The sequence below is a fragment of the Orcinus orca genome, chromosome 2 (genome assembly GCF_937001465.1).
Source record: "Orcinus orca chromosome 2, mOrcOrc1.1, whole genome shotgun sequence".
Taxonomy (NCBI): Eukaryota; Metazoa; Chordata; class Mammalia; order Artiodactyla; family Delphinidae; genus Orcinus; species Orcinus orca.
Window position 1 is genome coordinate 116,750,049 of NC_064560.1, and position 23,043 is coordinate 116,773,091.

General features: G+C 41.3%; 2 protein-coding genes and 1 long non-coding RNA gene across 4 annotated transcripts in view; 1 reads left to right on the plus strand and 2 right to left on the minus strand.

Annotated features, from left to right (window-relative positions):
- CHP1 (calcineurin like EF-hand protein 1) overlaps positions 1 to 19,404 on the minus strand; it is a 37,128-nt gene extending 17,724 nt beyond the window's left edge. The window contains exons 1-3 of one of the 2 annotated variants that reach the window (XM_004273977.3): positions 19,053 to 19,404; positions 11,181 to 11,253; positions 697 to 777 (exon numbers count right to left, since the gene is read on the minus strand). In XM_004273977.3, the coding sequence (XP_004274025.1) occupies positions 697 to 777; positions 11,181 to 11,253; positions 19,053 to 19,119 (221 nt within the window). In that variant the 5' untranslated portion in view covers positions 19,120 to 19,404. Of the gene's footprint in view, positions 1 to 696; positions 778 to 11,180; positions 11,254 to 11,980; positions 12,054 to 19,052 lie in introns of those variants that run through there. The other variant, XM_049706979.1, reaches the window with a different exon arrangement.
- LOC125963701 (uncharacterized) lies at positions 1,692 to 8,350 on the minus strand. Its single transcript, XR_007476067.1, has 2 exons — positions 4,598 to 8,350; positions 1,692 to 4,081 (listed from the first exon to the last, which is right to left on the minus strand). It is a non-coding gene; the product is annotated as an uncharacterized LOC125963701 (long non-coding RNA).
- Positions 19,405 to 19,630: 226 nt separating the features above from the next.
- The window catches only part of EXD1 (exonuclease 3'-5' domain containing 1), a 40,137-nt gene continuing 36,724 nt past the window's right edge, over positions 19,631 to 23,043 (plus strand). The window contains exons 1-2 of the mRNA XM_004274116.3: positions 19,631 to 20,560; positions 22,810 to 22,995. Coding sequence (XP_004274164.1) covers positions 22,863 to 22,995 — 133 coding nt within the window. The 5' untranslated portion in view covers positions 19,631 to 20,560; positions 22,810 to 22,862. The remainder of the gene's footprint in view (positions 20,561 to 22,809; positions 22,996 to 23,043) is intronic.

A 23,043-nucleotide genomic window follows, 5' to 3' on the forward strand; every position in this document is an offset into this window, starting at 1 on the left:
GCTGGAAAAAAAGAATACATAATATTTTATATTAATATTATTACAGCACTTGATAGGTGTGGTAAGTATAAATTACACACTAGATTTCAAAGACTTAATATGAAAAAGAATATACAATATAATAATACTTTTAAAATATTGATAACATATTGAATAATATTTTGGATATATCAGGCTAAATAAAATATATATTGCCAAAGTTAATTTAACTTGTTCATCCAAAATTAATTTAACGTGTTTATTTTTACTTTTTAAATGTGACTACTAGAAAATTTGTAGTAATTATGTATGTGGCCTGAATGATGTTTTTATTAGCTAGGACTGAGACAGAGAGCATACACAAATGAGGCAAAATGTTAACAATACAACAGATGCTTCTGGGTAAAAGATGTACAGGTGTTCCTCATACTGTTTGCAAATTTTGCAACTTTTCTGTAAATTGAAATTATTTCCAAATAAAAGTTTTAAAAATGTTTAGTTTTACATCAAAGATAAACAGAGACTAAAGACAACTTTGAAGATGGGCTAATAGACCTATCTGAAGTTTAAAGCAAGGATGAGGATAGAGATATTTTAGATATGATCGAGTTAGAGAGGCCTAATGTAATCAGGAGGATCATGGTCTGAGATGACCCAACCGATAGCAACATTCCAGATTAGCCTCAGAAAGGAAGCCCAATAAATGCAGGGACTCACCCCTCTGGAAAGAAGGCATTGATGATCCGGTCCCCCAATGGGTTGATGGCAAGTTCTGGAATCCGCTGAAAGTCTTCCCGGCTGCCAAGAGAATCACCTTGGGTTAGAGACCATTGGCCCTTAGCATGAACTCCTTCAGTCATGCTAGAGTACAACCTAGCAGGGATATTACCTCCTGGAATTTACTTCTGTGGCAAATTATACCAAATAACTGCAAAGAATAGCACTTTAATAGCTGCCAAGTGTTTCTTGCACCAGCTCTGGAGTGGAAGAAGCCAGGTTTGACTATGCCACATTCTAGTGAATTCAGCACACAGGTTATGTCAGTAAACCAACTGACAAGCAAATACTAAGCTGTCCCTGTAAATGATTCCTTGAACATTACTATTTTGTACTTAGTAAGTTTGGAGAATGAAGAGCAACTGCAAAGTATCAAACACTGCAGAGTTGAATACGGGAGGAAAAATTCAGAGGGGCCTCCGTACCCTTGATAAGAAGATATACAGCACTTATGAAATGCAAGGAATTCTTAGGTGATATTTACATCTAAGTAGAGAATAAAACATGACAGGGACTTCCCTGATGATCCAGTGGTTAAGATTCCACGCTCCCAGTGCAGGGGGCCTGGGTTCAATCCCTGGTCAGGGAACTAGATCCTGTATGCTGCAACTAAAAGATCCCACATGCCGCAACTAAACATCCCATGTGCCACAACTAAGGTCTGGTGCAGCTAAAAAAAAAAAGCATAAAATGTGACAACTAACTGACTGGCCTTTTCTCCATTGCCTTCTACAGACTAGAGGTATTTAACCACAGAATATGGCAAGAGCAGTCATCCTCTCAGAACTTGAAGTCTGTTGAAGTGAATATTGTTAGTTATCATTCACTGTATATACATTATGTGCCATTCTAACTCTGTTTATATACTTCATCTCATTTCTTTATGTCACCACTTTATACCCTTTTAGAGCTGAGGAAATTGATTTTTTTTTGGGGGGCCGTGCCATGTGGCATGAGAGATCTTAGTTCCCTGACCAGGGATCGAACCCATGCCCCCTGCAATGGGAGCACAGTGTCTTAACCACTGGACTCCCAGGGAAGACCCAGAGCAGAGGAAATTGAGAGTCAGTGAGATAAAGTAACACGTCCAGTGCTACAGAGGTAAAAAGTGGCAGAACTGCAATTTAAATCTAAGTCTGTAAGTCGAAGAACATGTTCTTTTTCCTAAAAAACCACACTTCTTTCCCATAGTACATAAACTTTTTGAAAGGTGCTCTCCCAAAAAATGTTCAGTAACTGTTTTTTAAAAAATTCTTTGGTTGATATTCTGTGCCAAAAATATAAAGCTACCTACAACAAAGACAATATATGTACAAAATATCAATGTCATAAAGGACAGAGAAAGGCAGAGCATTGTTCTAGATCAAAGAGGACTTAAGAGACATACAACTGAACTCAATGCATGATCCTAGACTAGGAAAAAAAACTGTTATGAAGGACAATACTGAGCCAACAGGTAAAAATGGAATATGGACCATATAGAATATGGAATATTATATAATAGTGCTGTATCACAATGCTAAATTTCTTGATTTTGAAATGACAATGTCCTTGTTATAAGGAATACACACTGAAGTATGTGGCAAAATGTTAACAAGTGGCAAATGTGGGTATCGAGTATATGAAGTTCTTTGCGTTATTCTTGCAACTTTTCTGTAAGTTTGAAATTATTTCCAGATAAAAAGGGGGGAAAAAGGAATACAAACTCAAAAGGTGATTCCTGCCTTCAAGACATTTACTAACAGAAGAGATAAAACTTATTCCTTCACCCTCTTTGCACTAGAAGCTAATGAAATGTTCGTATTTTACCCAGGAGCCTTCAACTCTCTGGTCCTCTCGTGGTTTAACATTTACAGGGTGCTTAATTAATTCAACAAGCTCATCTCCACCACATCTGGTCATTTTCTACAGGCGTAGAAAATGACCCAGGGGACTAAGCACAAAGTTCTGGTACAATAACTCCAGATTCTAATCTTCTTTCATCATTTAGGGTAATAATTTTTATATCAGTTAATGAATTAGAAGAAGCCATTCATAAGATAACTACGTTGCTTAAAATGATGAAAGAAAGAAAATTACTGAGGTCCTGATTATTTAATTCAACAAACATGTACTAAGCTCTTATTATATAATGTGTTCTATAATACAAAGTCTGCATTATCAACACAATGTAGTTCCTCTACATTAACAGAGGTTAAGAAACAATAATTACTCCCTTTTAAATGAAGATTAAGGCTGATTTGAATTGCAAGGCCACATACCTCAGTTTAATGTCTAATGAGCTTAAGTAATTTTAGCTGCAAAAAGATACAGTTTAAATACCAGGCCTAGTATCAGGTGCTGAGTCCACAACCTAGCCTAACCCCTTGGGTCTCAATGAAGAATCTAGTCGTGGACTTCCAATGTCAATAAGGACCTAAACCTTGTCTTACGACACTTTTAAACTTTACTCTTAGAATTTAGATTGTATATAAAATGGGGTCTATAAGATCAAGGGGAATACAGTTGAAAATATAAATATAAAAATGAAAGGGTATAAAAAATAGTTTATAAACTGTCAAACAATGTACAGTTTATTATTGCTGGTTGTTCTATAGTGGAATGGAGATCATCTGGACACTACCTCTAAAACTCAGCTTCTCAAATTTGTCTGCCAACACAAATCTAATGGAGAAAAAGAAATACTCCAAGCAGCTCACATACCACAAGTGTTATAATTCATTCAAAATGCAAATTTTTGTGTGCTCATTAAAAAACATACCAATATTATATTCTATCTCATAGTATACCTAGGAAAATCTTCCTTGAGGATTAAGACATTATTACTGGTAGTAAGCAGAACCATGTATAATGGCATTTTTTATGGCCAAAAAATTCACAATGAAGAATTGTTTTCCAGATATGTACAAGCACAGAGATGCTCTGGGAAACCAGTTTTAGAGACCTCAGTAACCAGAAATGCCAACCCTCTACACTGATCTTCACTGTGCAAGTTCTTTCTCTTATACAGAGATGTAGCCTCAAAGTTAACTTCTTATATTTTAAGGACCCAGGGTAGATGCTTAGATAACATACATAATGAGGACATTAAAGTCTGCTAGTTGGACATACCTGTGGGAACACACGTTCAATTAAGAAAACAGTTTTCTGGGGACTTCCCTGGTGGCGCAGTGGATAAGACTCCACGCTCCCAATGCAGGGGGCCCGGGTTCGATCCCTGGTCAGGGAACTAGATCCTACATGCATGCTGCAACTAAGAGTTTGCATGCCACAACTAAGGAGGCCACCTGCTGCAACTAAGGAGGCCTGGAGCCGCAACTGGGACCTGGCACAACCAAATAAATAAAGTAATTAATTAATTAAAAAAAAAGTTTTCCACATTTTAGTATAATAGAGAAAAATCATTTACTATTTGTATTTATTATGTAATTATTTATATTTATTAACATTGAAATGATAATAATTTCCGTTATCTAAAACATTTGATATTTTAAATTAAATTGATAAAAATGATTTTTTTTGTCTTGGTAATACAATTTTTTTTCAGGTTTGCCAGGTGAGGGAAGTAGCAGTTACAAAAACTAATTAAAGGAACTCTTAAGAATGGGTCAGCTGCCCACTGTTGCCAGGACCCATCCCAAGAATATAAAACTATTTGTCCCCAGGATAAAAATGGAGAACTGCTATGGAAAGAAACTGAAAGATCCACCTGGGCAGGGTTTCGGCCAAGTGTTGGAGGCTGGCTCCCCAGGAACACAGTCCTTTTATTTGGGGAAGAGAGTTGCAAATTTGTCCCCTTGCTCCCTGACCGTATGCCCTAAAGTAAGGTCTAGCAACTTACTGGCCCTGCTCAGAGTATAGAGGGCTTGAAGTCAGTCCTTCCATCCAGGCAAAGACCTGTGGAGAAAGCAACCACAAACAAGCCCATGCCAGTTTTCTACAGTAATCTATCCACACTTTTTCATAAATATGAATGGACAACCAACACTTACCGGCATTTTGGGAAAATCAATAACATAAAAAAGTAGGATCAAGATGAATAGAGATAATCATAATTCAGGGAACAAAAAGGAGTTCTGATTCTAGTAAGTAACGCAATAGATATTTGATAAGTTCTTGCATCTGTAAAACAAAAATAAGCTACTATGATAGAGCAGAGGTCAGAGAACGAGATAGTTTCTTGGAAATTAAAAATATGACTGTGGATAAGTTCATCAAAAGGTCTACAAAATAAATTCAAGGATATCTGTCAGAAAGCAATGGAAAAAAATCAGAAAATATGAGAGAAAATTGAGTCACGGTGGTCCAATAGCCAACCAACAGAAATGCCATGAAAATCAATAAAGAAATAAGAGGGGGAGGAAGTAAAGAAATAGCAGAAGAAAACTTTCCAGCTAAAGGACATATTTTTAACTTTTTTTATGGCCATGCTGCATAGCATGTGGGATCTTAGTTTCCCAACCAGGGATTGAACCCTCGCCCCCTGCATTGGAAGCGTGGAGTCTTAACCACTGGACTGCCAGGGACATCCCTAAAGGATGTATTTTTAGATTGAGAAGGTTCACCTGATACTGAGCAATGAATAATGAAAAATAACCTACAAAAAGGTACAACTTTGTGAAATTTCAGAACATAGGAGGAGATATTTGAAGGTTTCAGAGAGGAAAAAAAAAGATTATCTACTAAAAGAATGAGAATTAGACTGGCATCGTGGTTCTGTGAAACTCCATTCTGGAATGACTGATACCATTGTGTACAAAGTAAGTGCTTATCCAGGATATTGAAATCATCTGCCCTCTTGGATGAAGTCAAAGAAGAAAATGAGTCTCAAAAGCACTTAGTTTTTAAGCAGATAAATGGCTACCATTCAGGAAACAATCTCTTAGAATTTATAGGTAATCTTATTTATTTATTTGTTTGTTTGTTTATTTATTTATTTTTGGCATTTGGGATCTTAGTTCCCCAACCAGGGAGTGGACCTGGGCCCCCGGCAGTGAAAGCGCTGAGTCCTAACCACTGGACCGCCAGGGAATTCCCTAGAGGTAATCTTTTTTAAAGTGATATATAACAACACAGCCAACTAGTAATTTCAGTAATAACTTTCTTGCAGAGTTTAACTGGTCTGTAGTCAATTTAACCTGCATGGATTTACCATCCAGGAATAGTTTTCATCATGGTATTATTTGAGAAAAAGTATCTGACAAAAATCCAATATTAAAATTGCTCAAAAAAATTGCTCAATGCACAGGATATTTTTAAAGTAAACTTTTAATGAAGTATAACATACATACAGGGAAGAGCAGAAATCACAAGCATTCGGTATGATGAATTTTCACCAAGTGAAGATTATAACCGGCACCCAAATCAAAAAATTGATTACTATCAGTACCCAGATACCTCCTTCATGTTCCTTTTGTCTCTATCTGCTCCCCTCCTCAAAGGGTAGTCATTATCCTGACATCTAACACAGATTAGATCAGCACCAAGGATATTTAAACAAAAGAAACCTTCTTTGTATCCAGATAACGACCAGGCTCTCACCCTGATCTGACCTACAAAGGACCATTTCAGGGCACCTTATAGGACCCAGCTGGCTTTTCAAAGACCAATTTCAATGACAGTGGTAGAAATATTTCACCCAAAATAATGGCACCTGAAGAAAGTAAGATTTGTGAGGTTATAGTATATATTTATATTCTGTGAAATACCGATCTAAAGATTACCAATCATTTTAACTCAACACCTATTGGTAGGCCAAGGAACTAGTGTTCTATAAAACATACTTTGGGGGTGAATCTCTGAAAGCATTTTGCAGAAGCTCCATTTCTAACCAAAGCCTTCTATAGTTTCTGCTTCATGATCCCACTGAGACTGACACTTTAAAAAAAGGAGTACAGGGGTTTCCCTGGTGGTGCAGTGGTTAAGAATCCACCTGTCAATGCAGGGGACACGGGTTCGAGCCCTGGTCCAGGAAGATCCCACATGCCGCGGAGGAACGAAGCCCGTGCGCCACAACTACTGAAGCCCGTGTGCCACAACTACTGAAGCCCGCGCACCTAGAGCCCGTGCTCCGCAACAAAAGAAGCCACCACAATGACAAGCCTGCGTACCACAACGAAGAGTAGCCCCTGCTCACTGCAACTAGAGGAAAGCCTGCACACAGCAACGAAGACCCAACACAGGCAAAATAAATAAATAAATAAATAAATAAAATAAATAAAATTTTAAAAAAAGGAGTACAGAATGCCTTGGACAGTACACTATAGTCTCTCACTCTGCAGAATTTGGCTTCAAGCCGCAGACATAGAGCATCTTGGGAGAGGAAAGTGAAAATGTGGAAGGAAAAATATTTCTCCTACTAACTTTCTTAGGAAAGTGGGGCATGTTAAAGGCAACAAAAAGACTGGAGGTAACTTATATTCGGCTGAGCACCCTAATGGGTTCTAGAAAGGTCAAGACAGGCCTTGAGCTGAGTCTGGCGGTAAAGGCTGGAGAGAGATAAATCACTCTATTACTATAAAAGAATTCTGAGTTTACCAGGTTATGTGTACGGCTGGAGGGAGTAGAAAAGATGGGGGTGGGGGAGAAGGGACGACAATCTATAACAAGATGGCCAGGGGCTGAGACGGCCATTGTCGGAGGCACAGCCACTGTGAAATCCCTGATATTGGGAGGGTCCAAAAAAATGATTTATTGATATATACACAGTTGACCCTTGAACAACATGGATTTGAACTGTGTGGGTCCATCCACGCGTGGATTTTTTTCAGTAGTTAATACTTCAGTACTACAGGATCCATCATTGGTTGAATCTGCAGATGTGGAACCACGTACACTGAGGGCAGACTATAAGTTATTCTCGGATTTGACTGTGCAGAGGGTCACCACCTCTAACCCTTGCATTGTTCAAGGGTTAACTGTAACATGCTAGTTGTTTACTATGTAGTACAATGGGGTAATTTCTTCTTGCACTCAAGGTGGCTTGGGGCTTTTCCCGTATTTTAATCCAAACCATGATGGAGATCAAAGAACAGATTTCAGACCAACTGCTTTGTAATGCTGAATACAAAAGAATCAGCTAGACTCAGGTAACCATGAAATCAAAAATTACCCTATCATTTCCTACCATCTCTTCCCCTACCAAGAATTTGTAGAAACCAGAACAGAAAGCAGTGCCTAGTGCATCATAGGTATTCAATAAATACCTATCAAATGAGTGAGTTAGTTCACTGGCTTTCCATAGAGTGTGAAATTATGTTTTAGGGGCAGAGCAAATCTTGCCTAGATTTTAAGGAGCAGGTAAGACTAACTGACACATGGAAAGTTTTCACCTCTTCTGGGGAGAAACAGCTCCTTTTACAAAAGATTTTCCATTGTTTTCCAGCAAACAATGAAAGTGATTAAAGCACACATTTACAAATCACCCTTTCTAGAAAGAAGAAAAGGACTCAAAACTAATGTGAAGGGTTTCCCTGGTGGTGCAGTGGTTGAGAGTCGCCTGCTGATGCAGGGGACACCGGTTCGTGCCCCGGTCCGGGAGGATCCCACATACTGCAAAGCGGCTGGGCCTGCGTGTCCGGAGGCTGTGCTCCGCAGCGGGGGGGGGGGGGCTTCACTTAGTGGTTAAATCCGAATTTATGAGGAAGACGTAATCCCAAGCTCAAGTAAATTATTCAAGTATTTGGGCTGAAGGAAAAATAGAAATTTCTAGTCTTGTTAATTTTTCTAATACAAATTTATATAGTCTCCTCAACAAATGGTGCTGGAACAGCTAGATATCCACAGGCCAAAAAATAAAGTCTGACTCTTACATTTCTATCTATTGTTACACACACACACATTTTGTTTTGTTTTGTTTTGTTTTGGCTGCACTGCGCAGCATGTAGGATCTTAGTTCCCCGACCAGGGATCGCACCCGCGCTCCCTGCAGTGGGTTAAGTGCACAGTCTTAACCACTGGACCACCAGGGAAGTCCCTTCTTTCTTTTTCATTTTGTATAAATATACCAAAAAATACATATATATATTGTGTGTGTGTGTATACATATACATACAAAAACCTCAAAATGACAAACATCCAGTTAAAAAATAGGCAAAGGACTTGAATAGGCATTTCTCCAAAGAAGACATACAAATGGTCAACCAGCACATAGAAAAGATGCTCAACATCATTAGCCACTAGGGAACTGCAAATCAAAACCACAGTGATCTACCATTCACATCCACTAGAATAGCTAAAATCAAAAGAGAGATAATAAGTGCTGATGAGGATGTGGAGAAATTTGAACCCTCATTACATTGCTGGTGGGAATGTAAAACAGTACAGAGCTGTGCAAAAGAGTTTGGTGGGTCTTCAATAAATTAAGCATAAAATTACCATGTGACCCACAATTCTACTCCTAGGTATATGCCCAAGAGAATTAAAACATAAGTCCACACAAAAATGTTCATAGTAGCCAAAAGGTGTTAACAACTCAAATCTCTACCATCTGATGAATGGATGAACAAAATGTGGTCTATGCATACAATGGAATATTATTCAGCCATAAAAAGGAAAGAAGTACTGATACACACTATAACATGGAAGAATCTTGAACATGTTAGGGGACTTCCCTGGTGGCACAGTGGTTACCAATCCGCCTGCCAATGCAGGGGACACGGGTTCAAGCCCTGGTCCGGGAAGATCCCACATGCCATGGAGCAACAAAGCCCATGTGCCACAACTACTGAGCCTGTGCTCTAGAGCTCGTGAACCACAACTACTGAAGCCCACGCGCCTACAGCCCTTTCTCCACAACAAGAGAAGCCACTGCAATGAGAAGCCCACGCACTGCAACGAAGAGTAGCCCCCGCTCACCGCAACTAGAGAAAGCCTGCCCACAGCAACCAAGACCCAAGGCAGCCAAAAATAAAATAAATAAATTAAAAAAAAAATCATGTTATATGAAAGAGTCAGTCACAAAAGGCCACATACTGCATGATTCCATTTATATGAAATGTCCATAGAGAGAGGAATGGGAAATGACTGCTCAATGGGTATGAGGTTTCCATCTGAGCTGATGAAACTGTTCTGCAACTAGACTGTGGTAATATATAAACGTATTATACAGTGTTGTGAATGTACTTAATGCCGCTAAAATGTACACTTTGAAATGTGAAATATTATGTTATGTGTATTTTGCCTCAATTAAAAAAAGACAAAGAGGGGACTTCTCTGGCGGTCCAGTGGTTAAGACTCTGCGCTTCCACTGCAGGGGGCTCAGGTTCGATCACTGGCCGGGGAACTAAGATCCTGCATGCTGAGCAGTGCGGTAAAAAAAAAGAAAAAGTACTTAGTGTGGTCTTTGCACGTGATAGGTATTCCGTAGCCATTGACTTTAATGACTGGGCAGCATGGTTTTGGTCAATTCCAGCTTTCAGTGAAGCCAGATTTTGCCCTAAACAAACATGGCCCTATGGATTTATAGCCATTTTCTAGCTCTTCTGCCTGAGGATTATGCACAAAGGCTCAGCAACTATATTCCTCTCCCTGTCATGCTACACCCCACACCTATGCTACAAGGCTTCTAAAGAAGTCCTCCATTGTTTCTTGACAGCCGTCAGAAAGGCAAACAGCTTCATTCTATATCATTCAATCAAGGCTGAGGAACAACAGTAACAAAATGCTGCTACTGAGTTAGGTTGGGAGGTGGTGGTAAGGAGATATTTCATTTGACTATAAGACAATTACAAATATGAAATGATACAGCATTACATTACTCAGAGATCATATACTTACTCAAGACCAGTTTCTCAGCTGTGGCACTACTGACATTTAGGGGGGATTGTCCTGTGCATTTTAGGATGTTCAGCAGCATTCCTGGCCTCTACCCACTAGACATCAGTAGCATTCCCCAGCTGTGACAGTCAAAAATGTCTCCAGATATTTGGCCACCCAAGGGAAAATAGCCATCAGTTGAGAACCACTGCTCTAGACGAAAATACTGAACATCTTATCTAACGTTAATACATATAAACTGATGTACCCTAGGAATATGGGTTGGGTTGGGAAATGAGAGGGGAAAGGACAAAACAACCTACACCATCTTGGATTGCTATGGGTCAGCCTCCTGAAAGCTAACATGTTTGGAAAAGAGCTGTGGGAAAACTCAAGCAGAGAGAGCCGAAATTCCCAAAGGTACATTCATAGGACCAGAGCAATGGCCACCCAAACTAAGGGGAGCTGGAGTAAAGTAGCAAGCACCTAGTGATAAATGTAATTTCATTGTTCTGCTTAGTATGTAAGTCCCCTGTGGATCAATGATACTCAAAGATGAGTGAAGAAATGGTCCCTGTTCTCTGCATTCCAGATGCCTATTGTGTCTGCTCTCTGGATAAAGGCAGCTATTCAGACGTTGTCAGAAAATAAAGAACGGAACTGCCTACCTGAGAGTCCCATTCTCTCCTTTGTCCAGGCTGGTGAACCGGCTGTAGAGGCGGGTGATCTGACTGTGGGAAACTAAAGAACACAAAATTAGTCCCAGTTGGAGAAGCTGCCCTCCACTCGAATTGAACCTGAATGTGGCCCTTCAGAAGCCAGCTGCTCTTCTGGTCCCAGGCCAACATTAAACGCTTCAAAGTCAGTAAAGTGGGCCGAAATCTCAACTCCAACTCACCTCTAGAGTGTCAAAGCAGGAAGAATGAAAGGAGTTAGAAAATAAACTAAATCAAGAGGAAACAAAATTGACTCTCAGGAATGAAGTCTAGGCTTAATTAAGACTGTGTTAAATGTCAGGTAGTTAAGATTTAACAAAACAAGGCCAAATTTAGTTTAAAAGGAAATTGTGAAACTTTCACCTTTCAGTACCCTGACTTAGAGGCTATGAAAATGCATGCTTTGATTAAAAATGCATCTCTATTAATCAGTTTGATGTTTCAGGCTGGCACAGCTGGGTAGGTAACTTGTGTTGAATTAAAGATTGGGGCTGGAGTTCCCTGGTGGCACAGTGGTTGAGAGTCTGCCTGCCGATGCAGGGGACACAGGTTCGTGCCCCAGTCCGGGAGGATCCCACATGCCGCGGAGCAGCTGGGCCCGTGAGCCATGGCCACTGAGCCTGTGCGTCCGGAGCCTGTGCTCCGCAACGGGAGAGGCCACAACAGTGAGAGGCCTGTGTACCGCGAAAAAAAAAAAAAAAGATTGGGTCTTGTGAAACAGATTGTATTTTAAAAATCTGATTTACTCCTACCCCAAGCATCAGTGGCTTTATCTTTTCCCTCAGGACTGATCTTCGGGTAAAAGATCATCACAGCCTTGGGTCAGCCTCTTCTCTGTGATGGCATGACCTCCACTGAGTTCCCGGTAAAGGAATGGGCTCCGAGAAAGGAAATTAGGTAATTTGTAAAATGGTCATGTTATCATCAGATGACATCTACAAGGAAGCTGTTTTGCTCCTCATTTTGGACTAACTCAGGCACAAGCTGACAATTATGAGGTAATAACTACAGGTAGACAATGAAACTTTGGAAATGCAAAAAGGAATTTCTGGGAAATAGTTTAGTCTCGTGGCAGATGGGAGGTAGGAGGAAAAAAAGAAGTTATCAAAGGAGAAAAGACAACAGCCAAAAAGCGTGTGGCAAGTGTGGACTTCGTCCTAGGCTGTACCTTCACGGCTAAAGGGGTGGCTGAGGGAGTCCTGGTAGTTGTCTTCCTCCCCCAGCTCAAGAAACAAAAATCCACCTGCAGTTTTAGGAACAATGGGATAAAATAAACAGGGCCACGGGCAGGAGAAACAGGAAGTGAGTGGCCCAGCGCTAGGAGGAGAAGACACACTTGGCAAAGCTGTGAATTCTTCAGCGTCAGGTTTCAGCGCAGGCTGGGCTCCGTTCTGTACGACTGGCTCTCTAAGGAGAGCAGAGAGCAGAGGAGGCAGAACCATTCCCAGCCAGGGCAGAGCCAGCAGGGGGCCAGACACTGAAGCAGTTGTGGACCTTTCTGCTAGTCAGGCAGGTGTCAGTAGCTTGGTGTACACTCTTGTGAGAGTCAGGTTGACAAGTTCTGATTCCAATCATGGCACCACAGCTTACCAGTGAGGGGTGAGTGAGTGGGGTTGTGGAATGAACTAACAGAATCCAGGAGAGGAAAGCGCTTGGCAAAGGTCTGGCACTTGGTAAGCACTCCAGGTTAGCTATTATCATCATTATCCTTACATTGTGAGCCTGCAGGTACAGTTTTACTGCTGTACTAATTAATCTCCAGCTTTCTCCTGATTCTGCCAGTCACAACCGTTTTCTTCAGGAACCTGACTAGGCTTTGGCCTCGGGCCTCAAAGGCTGCTCTAGAACTAAAGTTCCCTTTAGTTTTCACAAAATAAGTCAGTTAAAGAATGACTAACTTTCCCAAAGGATTTTTTGAAAAAACAAAATTCGTTCACCATCTCAACATCACTGCTTTCATTTCTTCATATATCATCTAACATGTCACTGTGTACTTTACATAAACATAATAGCTTATTTTTCATTTATTAATTCATAATTTTTCTATATTGGAGTCCTTTTTAATAACTGCATAATATTTAGTCCACTGAGTATTATGTATTTCAGGTTACTTTTCTTTAACAAGGAACACATTCAAATTGCAGTTCTTTTTATACTAGTTTTTTTTTTTTATTTGAGAAAACAATCTATCCACATGGTAAAAATGGTACAAAAGTGATCATAGGGCTTCCCTGGTGGCGCAGTGGTTGAGAGTCTGCCTGCTGATGCAGGGGACACGGGTGTGTGCCCCGGTCCGGGAAGATCCCACGTGCCGCGGCGCGGCTGGGCCCGTGAGCCATGGCCGCTGCGCCTGCGCGTCTGGAACCTGTGCTCCGCAATGGGAGAGGCCACAACAGGGAGAGCCCCGCGTACCGCACCAAACAAAAAAAAAAAAAGGTGATCATAACGAAAAGTCACCCTAACAACCGCATTCCTCAGTCTCCATTGCCAGAGTCAAACACTATTACCAGTTTACTGTGAATCCTTCTAGAAATTCCGTATGTATGTATATATGAGTATGTACAGCAAGTTATAAAATTTTTAAGTTGGAAGAAATGTTGTCACCTTGTCCAACTTCTTCAACTAACAAGTGAGCCATCAGACATCTTTCTAATCTAGAACACCATCCAAAAGAAAGGGACACTGAAACCTTATAGTACGATTTTTAAAATTCCCTTAGTGAGTAATGGCATGACATTACATACCATATTTCAGAAAAAGAGATCAGTTTATGGCTGAGTTCCTAATTTACCAATATGTTAAAAATAACTGTGTAAATAAGTATCCAAACAACCATAAAACTGCTATCTTCCAGGACAAACTGGGCTATGTGGAAATCAGGGGAGAAATGTACAACCAAATGCCAACTTTTAACACAACTCAGTATGGTTACATCTCAATCTACCTCCTAAATATCGGAACTAATGTTATAATGATATTGTTACAAAGAGCTCTGTTAGAACAGACGAAGAAGGAGGAGAAAGAGAAGAAGGAGAAGAAGCAGCAACAGTAGCAACAGCAAGTAAGCAGGCTTTAATTCAAGTGCTAAACTCACTATGACCAAGAATATAAAGCAAACTCCAAGGTGTATACCTCAGAGTAACTTCAAGGAGCAAAAAGGTATTGGAAATGCCACAGAGGAAGGCAGGACAAGTTTCCAGGAAACTATTCTCACCAGAAGGCGCTAGGTTAGCAGGACAAGTGCCCGAAACCTGCATCATTCTTGGTAACCCAAAGGAAGTCTCAGGAGTTGACAATTACTTTCAGAAAAGGCTGTGAATGTGGGCATATCTTGAACGAAGCTATATTTTTCTCCACTGATGGGCAAATAATTAGTTTCTATTGTTGAAAGTTTACTTAAAAGACACTGCTAATCTTCCTGACTAAAAGCCATTCTGACTATCATTACTGTGCTCAGAGAAAGAAGGCATTTCACAGAAATGCCAAGCACTAAGGAGGAAAAGCGAAGTGAGGAGTAAAAATGAAAAGGGAATAAGAAAAAAAGTCATTTTGCCCTTGCCTTTATCCTAAATCTTAATGCAGAAGAACAGATTAATAACCTAGGTAAAGCATATATGTGCAACCGAAGGTAACTCTCAAAAGATTGAGAGGTTGAAGCCTGCACCCCTAACCATTCCTCCTGAACACTCCATACCCCAATATTTCGCATTTCCTGTGGCAAGAGGACTTCAAGAGCTGGCCTACTCTCTCAGGAAACCTATAGATTAAGAGACTTAAAAGAGATTAAAAACAAAAACAAAAACTTTCTTATAACTGGGGATGTCTAAATATAGACTGAATGATAGATAATATTTATAGAATTATTGTCAACTTTCTTAGGTGTGATAATAGTATTCTAGTTATGTAGGGAAAAAAACCCCTATTCTCAGGAGATACATGCAGAATGCTTAAGGGGTGAAGGGTTCTAACATCTGCAACTTTAAAATGGTTCACCAAAAATATATATATAGGGCTTCCCCGCTGGGCAGTGGCTAAGAACCCGCCTGCCAATGCAGGGGACACAGGTTCAAGCCCTGGTCTGGGAAGATCCCACATGCTGCAGAGCAACTAAGCCCGTGCGCCACAACTACTGAGCCTGCACTCTAGAGCCCACGAGCCACATCTACTGAGCCTACATGCCACAACTACTGAAGCCCACGCGCCTAGAGCCCGTGCTCCGCAACAAGAGAAGCCACCGCAATGAGGAGCCCGTGCACCGCAACGAAGAGTAGCGCCCGCTTGCTACAACTAGAGAAAACATGCCCACAGCAAAGAAGACCAACGCAGCCAAAAATAAAAAAATAGGAGCTGGAAGACAGCAGCAGGGTCTTCTGTAGTGACAGAACCTTCAGGCACTATGGCAAGGCAGATGAGGGCCATGAAGGGGTTCTGCATTTTGAGCAGGAGCAGTCTGAAGTTGAACTTCCACTTACATTCTAGCCCAGGAAATTATTCTCAAGCAATTGCCTTTGCCTGTCTTGTGCCCTTTGTTGCAACTACAGAGAAACCCACACTAGTTCTATCATCACTACACCCTTTCAAACAAACAAAACCTCACTGGCCTGTAAAACGTACTTCCCAAACCTGTTCAATATCTTTGCCATGTCACATGACACACACCAGAAGGTAGAGGCTAAAAATAAATCAATCGGCATTTATTACTACTCAGTTGGCATGAGTTGTTTCTCACAGATTATGTGGCTATTTCTTTTTAAAAGGTTTTAAGTAATTCCCAGCCAGGTTATTGCCACACAGTTAAGTGAACTAAAGGTGGAGCATACAGAAACTCCCAAGACACTTATGACCTTTCCCTTAATGACAACTTTTATTGAAATGATTTTAATTTATGGAAATTTTGACGAGTGAAAGAAGGTGATAAAACTAAGACAATATAGCAAATGTTTTACGCCAACACAAAGTATTTTTAGACAGTGTTTTTCAAACAGTTAGAAAAAACAGGATTTCTACTCCTTTCAAAGTTTTATTTCCTTAGAATTGGGAAAACATGATTCCTAATCCAATATCCCCTGAAAATAGGAAAAGTGTAAAATGCCGTCACCTCTCCAGTTATATAGCTCTAGACAAAGTTTTTATAACTAGCATATGCTAATGGTATTTTCCCAATAAGATGATTGTTATCTGTGGTTCAAAAGGTAATAGCTAACACCTGGTGCTCATTACATACCTAGACACTATTCTAAGTAGTTTATATTTTTCTCATTTTATTCTCACTAGGAATCCTATAAAGTAGGTACTATTATTATTCCCATTTACAGATGACAAAGTTGAGGCTTACAAGGAATTCTTACTTAGAATTACTTTTCCAAACACTTAGAGATTAAATTTCAAATACCGGATAACCTAGTCATACATGAATTCTAATCAATTTAGACTTACGAATGCAAAGCTTTCATACTGAATATAAAGTCAGTTTTACTCAATCATGCTACATTTTCTTACTGGCAAAGCGAGTAAAGAAATGTCTTATACTTGTTCTTAACTTGAAGTGTTTCTGATTGATAGTTCCCCAAACTCTTAACAGAACAAGAAGCAGAGGAAAACAGGACTAATTCCACCTCTCTACCCGACCCTCAGGTATCCGTTGTTTTTATTCTTCTAAACCTTTTGCATCATGCTAAGATTAATGCTTTAAAAATCAACTCTGCTGATCAGCACTAACTGGATAAATTGATGGCTCAACTCCCAGAGCAGAAGAATGACAGGTAGCATACTGGGGGAGAAAGCACCTGGAAGCCACCCAAAATGCCCTAGGTTAATTTATCCAAATCTAATCAATTCATGCATGAATCAAGGCCCAATTCCTGTCCTCCTCAAAGCCAGCTCACAAGGACTCTTCCCTGAGTTCTGAAAGAGGTGCCACACAATTTCAGGTACCCTATGTCCTGATGCTAATCCTAACTCCTGTGGGCTTATCTCTATGACAGGTTTGTGAGCATCTTTTGTCACCATCTGCTTTGAGTACCCAGTATCGTACTGAATATAGACATTGCAAAAATTCAATAAGTACTTGTTTCATTAGGCTTTCTGGCTCAATACATACATTTGTACTGGTTGTGGCTGAGACTCTCCCTCAGGCTTGATTCACTTTCGGCAACTAGGAAAATAGTTCTGCAGGAGTACTCAGTTCTCACAAGGTCACACAGTAAAATATAATCCAGAGTCCTAAGGCAATTGAGGCCACTTTCATTTGGTCAAATGTAATAAAACCAGAATGAGATTATTGCTCCCTTCCTCTTGAGGTAAAAATAGCTTTTTCCCACCCTCACTCTGGTTTACACTCCCTCATTATGTGACTTTTAATTTTAAGCATGAATGCTTTAACTCTGGTGTCACCTTAGACCCACAGTAGTTCTTATGTTCTCACAAGTGTGGCCAGAGGTCATAACCACAAAATGTAATAAAATGCTTGCTGAATCCAAACTGCCTACGTTTCTACTCTTGGAGTCAGGGTAAGTCATAAAATGACCATAAGGTCAAGTGGCCAAATAAGTACTGCACATTATAAACAGCTAACTACTTTCTGTCATTCATTCAAAATCATCAAAAGGACTACATTGGTAGGCAGTGAGGCCCTTAAAGTCTTTATGGAGAGGCTTAATGACGGTAAGTTAGGAGATGCTGAAAGCAGTAAACCAGTCTGACAAGGGATGAGGCTAGATAACACCCCTTCCAACTTGAAGATTCTAGAAAGTTGAACTTGTCAGAAAGCATGGGACAGCATTTAATTTATCTCAGGCCACCACTGCCTGAATAATTCTGAGGTTCCCCCAGCACTCAATATTATCTGCGAATGGACCACTGAGTTATTTACTGGTCATCTCATTATCAAAGACAGGTATCATGAAGACTCAGAGCCCGGATGTTTACATAACTCATGTAAAATACAAGAGTCATAATGAATTACTGAGAAGAGAAAATAATGTATGCATTATCAAGGACTACACAAATGTATGATGGTGTTTTACCGGGCTTCTGAATTCCCAAAACTCTGTTGCCCCTTTCCAGTTAATGAGGAAGAGACTGGACTGTAAAAAATCAGTTCCTAGTACAAATTCACACTGAGGTTTTTGGAGCATATCCAATTTCCACGGCGACTGCATGAAGTATCCCAGCATAGTAGAAATCAATAGATCTGAAATTAGGACAGCAAGCATCCTCACTGTAAATAAAAAACTGGTAGTCACAGTATCCGTGCTTTCTCTCCACAAGCTCAGAATGAAAGAAGTCTCATATTCAGACCCCTGATTCTTTAAGGTGTCCCGTCCTGTCTTCCAAAGCCTTACTGTACAATCTCACTTTCTGGATTTATTTTTCCGGTTGTGGCAAGAATTTGTTTGATTTCCCACAGTTGTCAGTGGTTTTAAATCCTTGCCCAGAAACGTCACGGGAACGGACAGAATGTTTTCTACAGAATCCATCCACAGTTCCTGAATTTGAGGTTGGTGCGAGGAAAGATAAAGGAAAAGAGTTCGGGGGGCTTTCAAGAGCAGGGGGAAGAGAAAAGAGCGGGATCAGTGATCTACGGGTGATCATGACTCCCGCCTTTGGTGGGAAGGACAGCCCCACAAGAGGCACTGCCCTGCTCCAGGTAGCTGTAGCTTAAGAACAGGTCCTCCATCATCCCCGAAGCTCCAGCGCTGGAGGCTGCCCAGGACACCCCCCAACCTCCCGGGACCTCATCTCCAGACCTCAGCGACAGTCGCCCTTGGTCCTGAGGCCAACCGGAGGCGCTCGGCCGCGTTCCCACCCCCTACCCGAACTCACAGCCAGTTTCCTTCTTGATCTCCTCGAGCTCTTCGTCCCGCAGTAACGTGGAGGCCCGGGACCCCATCACCGAGCCGGGAGCTCCTCCGGGAGCAGCGGCGCCAGAAGCGACAGCGGCGGCGGTAGGGAGGGAAGAATGGGAGGAAGAGCCAGGGGTCAAGAAGGGAGAGGGCAGTGGTTCTACTGTGGACTGGGAAGGGAACCCAGGGGTGGCGCGCGGGGGAGGGCGGCCCGGAGGCCCAGCCAATTGGGAACGAGGCTGAGCTCAGCGCCGGAGCCGACGTCTACGTTCCTAGCTCCAGCCCCCGAATGAATCAGCCCAGCGCCGGGCCAGGTCTAGCTAAAGACGGGCCACGCCCCCGGAAACATGATGCCACCGGCCTTAAAGGGGCAATTCTGACCCTAGCGCCCGCAATTAAAAGGGCAACGCCATTGACCCACTGTTTTACAACACAATAACGTGTGGCAGGCGGTGTAGCCAACCTGTTTCTCACAGAACTCTTACACTAGAAATCCCACCCTACGGTTGGCATGGATTGCGGAGAGAAACAATAAAAACAGACAAAACGTTTGACAAAAAACAGACAAAACGTTGGTGAACGCTAGGGTGTGTCTCCCGGGAACTGCATGCTGGGAGTTGCACCTCCTGATTCTTCCTGGGGGCCCTCTCTCCTCTCGGCCGCAAGGGGCGCTCGGGAGCCAGCCTCGGGACCGCGCGCCGATTGGCTCCTCGGGAAACAGACGGGACCTCTGGTTCAGGCCGGCTGGCGTCCGACCTGTAGAGTGGGTTCCCAGCGCTGCGTGCTTTAGTTTTCGGGACTGTCCTTTGATAACCGCCACCGCGGGCTTGGAACTCCCCGAGAGTTTTTCCTTAACAGCAGTCCCTCTTTTTTTACTTCAAGACTGAAGCTCGAGGAACTCACCATTTGGCTGAAATAGAGACAAGATTTCCCAAACTTTCGTCGGAGGAAAAAGAAAAACAAACCCAACGGCGGAGGAGAGAATTTCTAGCGTATGGCCCGCCGTTTATTTGAAGTTTCTTATTTTGCCTTAAAAACGAGGAAATTTGCATTTTGTTCCTGTGGCATATTTTTGTTTGTTTTCTTGAAAACATTTAAAGCCACCCGTTAAATTAGTACACCCTTTAAGGTGAACCAGTTCTTTTCCTGTGGCTTCAGTGCCTTTACACCCCTTACCCACCCCTCGAGTGTTACTTTGTACAGAACTGGTTTGAGTTATGGAAGAACCAAATTCTGACCGCTATCACTTAGTACTTAAGCACTAGAACCCTGTATTAGCGAGCTGGTCAAGTCAATTTAGGTTACTAGTTTTAAGCTTTACCTAAGGCTTTAACGGCTTAGCAAGGATACTGAGGTTCTAGTCTTACTGAATTGTTTTCACGATAGACTTACTTTTGTCTGACCTAATGATGTCTGCCTGAATAAGCAGAGTGTGACATGTTGGATATGCCCATCTAGGCCACAGGACCTTCTTTTTATTCTGAGAGCGTAAGTATGGTAGAAAAACCTGTGATGTCACCGAGGTGAATGTCCATTTTCTGAGTCTGTCTTGAAGCCCATCTCTAGGTCCTGACCTTACTCGCTCCTTCCTAATCTTGAATCTTTTTTTTTTTTTTTCTGCGGTACGCGGGCCTCTCACTGCTGTGGCCTCTCCCGTTGCGGAGCACAGGGTCCGGACGCGCAGGCTCAGCGGCCATGGCTCACGGGCCCAGCCGCTCTGCGGCATGTGGGATCTTCCCGGACCGGGGCACGAACCTGTGTCCCCTGCAATCGGCAGGCGGACTCTCAACCACTGCGCCACCAGCGAAGCCCCGAATCTTGAATCTTAACCTTTTGCAACCATCCTCAGTCGGCGCTTTGCTTTGTGTTAATGTTTTTCTGATTTACTTTAACATTTCTTTAATTTCTTTATTATCCAGGCATTTCACAAGCTTATTTCTTATGTATCTTTTAAAAATATAAATTAATTTTTACCTCTATTAAGGGCTGTTTTTTCCAGTTTTATGTTTTCTTTTATTTCTGTAAAAATTCCCCTTTTACCAGTTGGATTGACTTGAAAAAAGAAGAATGATTTTTCCAGGCACTGTGGTGACTTGTTTTCTGTTCTTTCTGGATGCATAACACTTTGTCTTGCACTAGACTGCACACATCCTCCACTAAGGACCTGGTTTTAGTTCAGGTTCCATTACCTTCTAGCTGTGTAACTTTGGGCAGGTGTCTTAAATCTTTAAGCCTCAGTTTCTACATCTGTAAATTAGGTAGTTGTTGTAGGCAACAAATAATAGTTGTGAAGGCACTTGCTAGACCTTAAAATATTAAAGTGTAAGTTATTTATCTGGTTAAAAATGCTATGTAACGTCTCACCTCTTCCTAGTCAAATTGGGCCTTAGTTATTTAGTCAGTGTTTTATAGTTAAACTAAATTGCAAAATTCACTGATTGACTATTCCAAGTGGGGCAAAGGCAAGCCACTTTTAAATTTAACCACTGTGGAGGAACACTTAGCTGAGGTTCTAAATACAAAGACATCCGAATAACAGGATTGTTCTAAAAGATACTTTTTAAGAAAAGGATTCATCTTTTTTTTTAATCTTTTAATTTACAGTATTACACTAAGGATTATAAGAGTGTCTACTATGAATGATAGCTATTTCTGCAAGATAAAGTTTTTTCTTTGTACATTTCTGCATTGTTATCCTTTTTATAAGCATGCATCATTTTTACAAAAACAGTTGAATTTTACAAAACCAGTGTGTGGCATGTGTCAGTTAATCTGTCAGGCTGCACATGACTGGTGACATTACAGCAGCCCAGTCCCTGAGCTGTGGCCAGGGTGGGGTGGAATGGCCCTCGCAGTGACATGGCGCTGGATTGGTAATGCGTAAATTGTGATAGTTCTAAGTCACTTATTCTTTGGTTGGTTACAGTGTGAAACTCTGGAAATGTGATTAACCTAGAAGAGGCTTCATCTAGAAGAGGTTAGATCCCAGACGTTTCTGGGTAAACAATTTATTGCAATGTGTTGGCAGGTGTTTGCCAATATCATTTTTTTTCATTTGTTCTTTTAGTTTTTTTGGTTGCTGTTAAAATGATGTATGCATGTGCTATTAAAAAGCCTCTAAATGTTCTTCTTATTCCATTTAGCTAAGGAAGGAAAAGTGATATTAGGCCATTTTATAGACAAAGACGTCAAACCCACCTTGCCTGAAGTCTTTTTTTTTTTTTTAAGAAGATGTTGGGGGTAGGAGTTTATTAATTAATTTATTTTTGCTGTGTTGGGTCTTCGTTTCTGTGTGAGGGCTTTCTCTGGTTGTGGCAAGCGGGGTCCACTCTTCATCGCGGTGCGCGGGCCTCTCACTGTCGTGGCCTCTCTTGTTGCGGAGCACAGGCTCCAGACGCGCAGGCTCAGTAGTTGTGGCTCATGGGCCCAGTTGCTCCGCGGCATGTGGGATCCTCCCAGACCAGGGCTCGAACCCGTGTCCCCTGCATTGGCAGGCAGATTCTCAACCACTGCGCCACCAGGGACGCCCTTGCCTGAAGTCATAACTTTTTAGTTTCCCATGTGTAAATTAGAGTTGGTGCTTGCAATGATATTTTTCTCATTATCATTCTAAAAAGATGAACAGAATTGAATTTCTCTAATATTTTAATTTTTCTTATCCCAGGTATGGGGAAAGGAAAAATAACCTCATTTTCCCCAAAATATTTAAAAAATCATAGATCTCTTTTATTTTCAAGGGTTTGGATACTTAAAGAAGATTATTTGAAGACTCCTTCTGGAATCAAATAGCATGGATCCCACCAGTGACTACCATTTCCTCAATCAGATTTTGTGGAGAAGAGTGAAACTCACATTGGTTTGTGGCATCTTTGAGGGAGTGCTCCAGCATGTGGACCCTAACAAGATTGTTGTCCTGAAGAAAGGTCTCATTTTATTTCTCATAATCTCCTGCCTTTTAGGAGACTAATAAC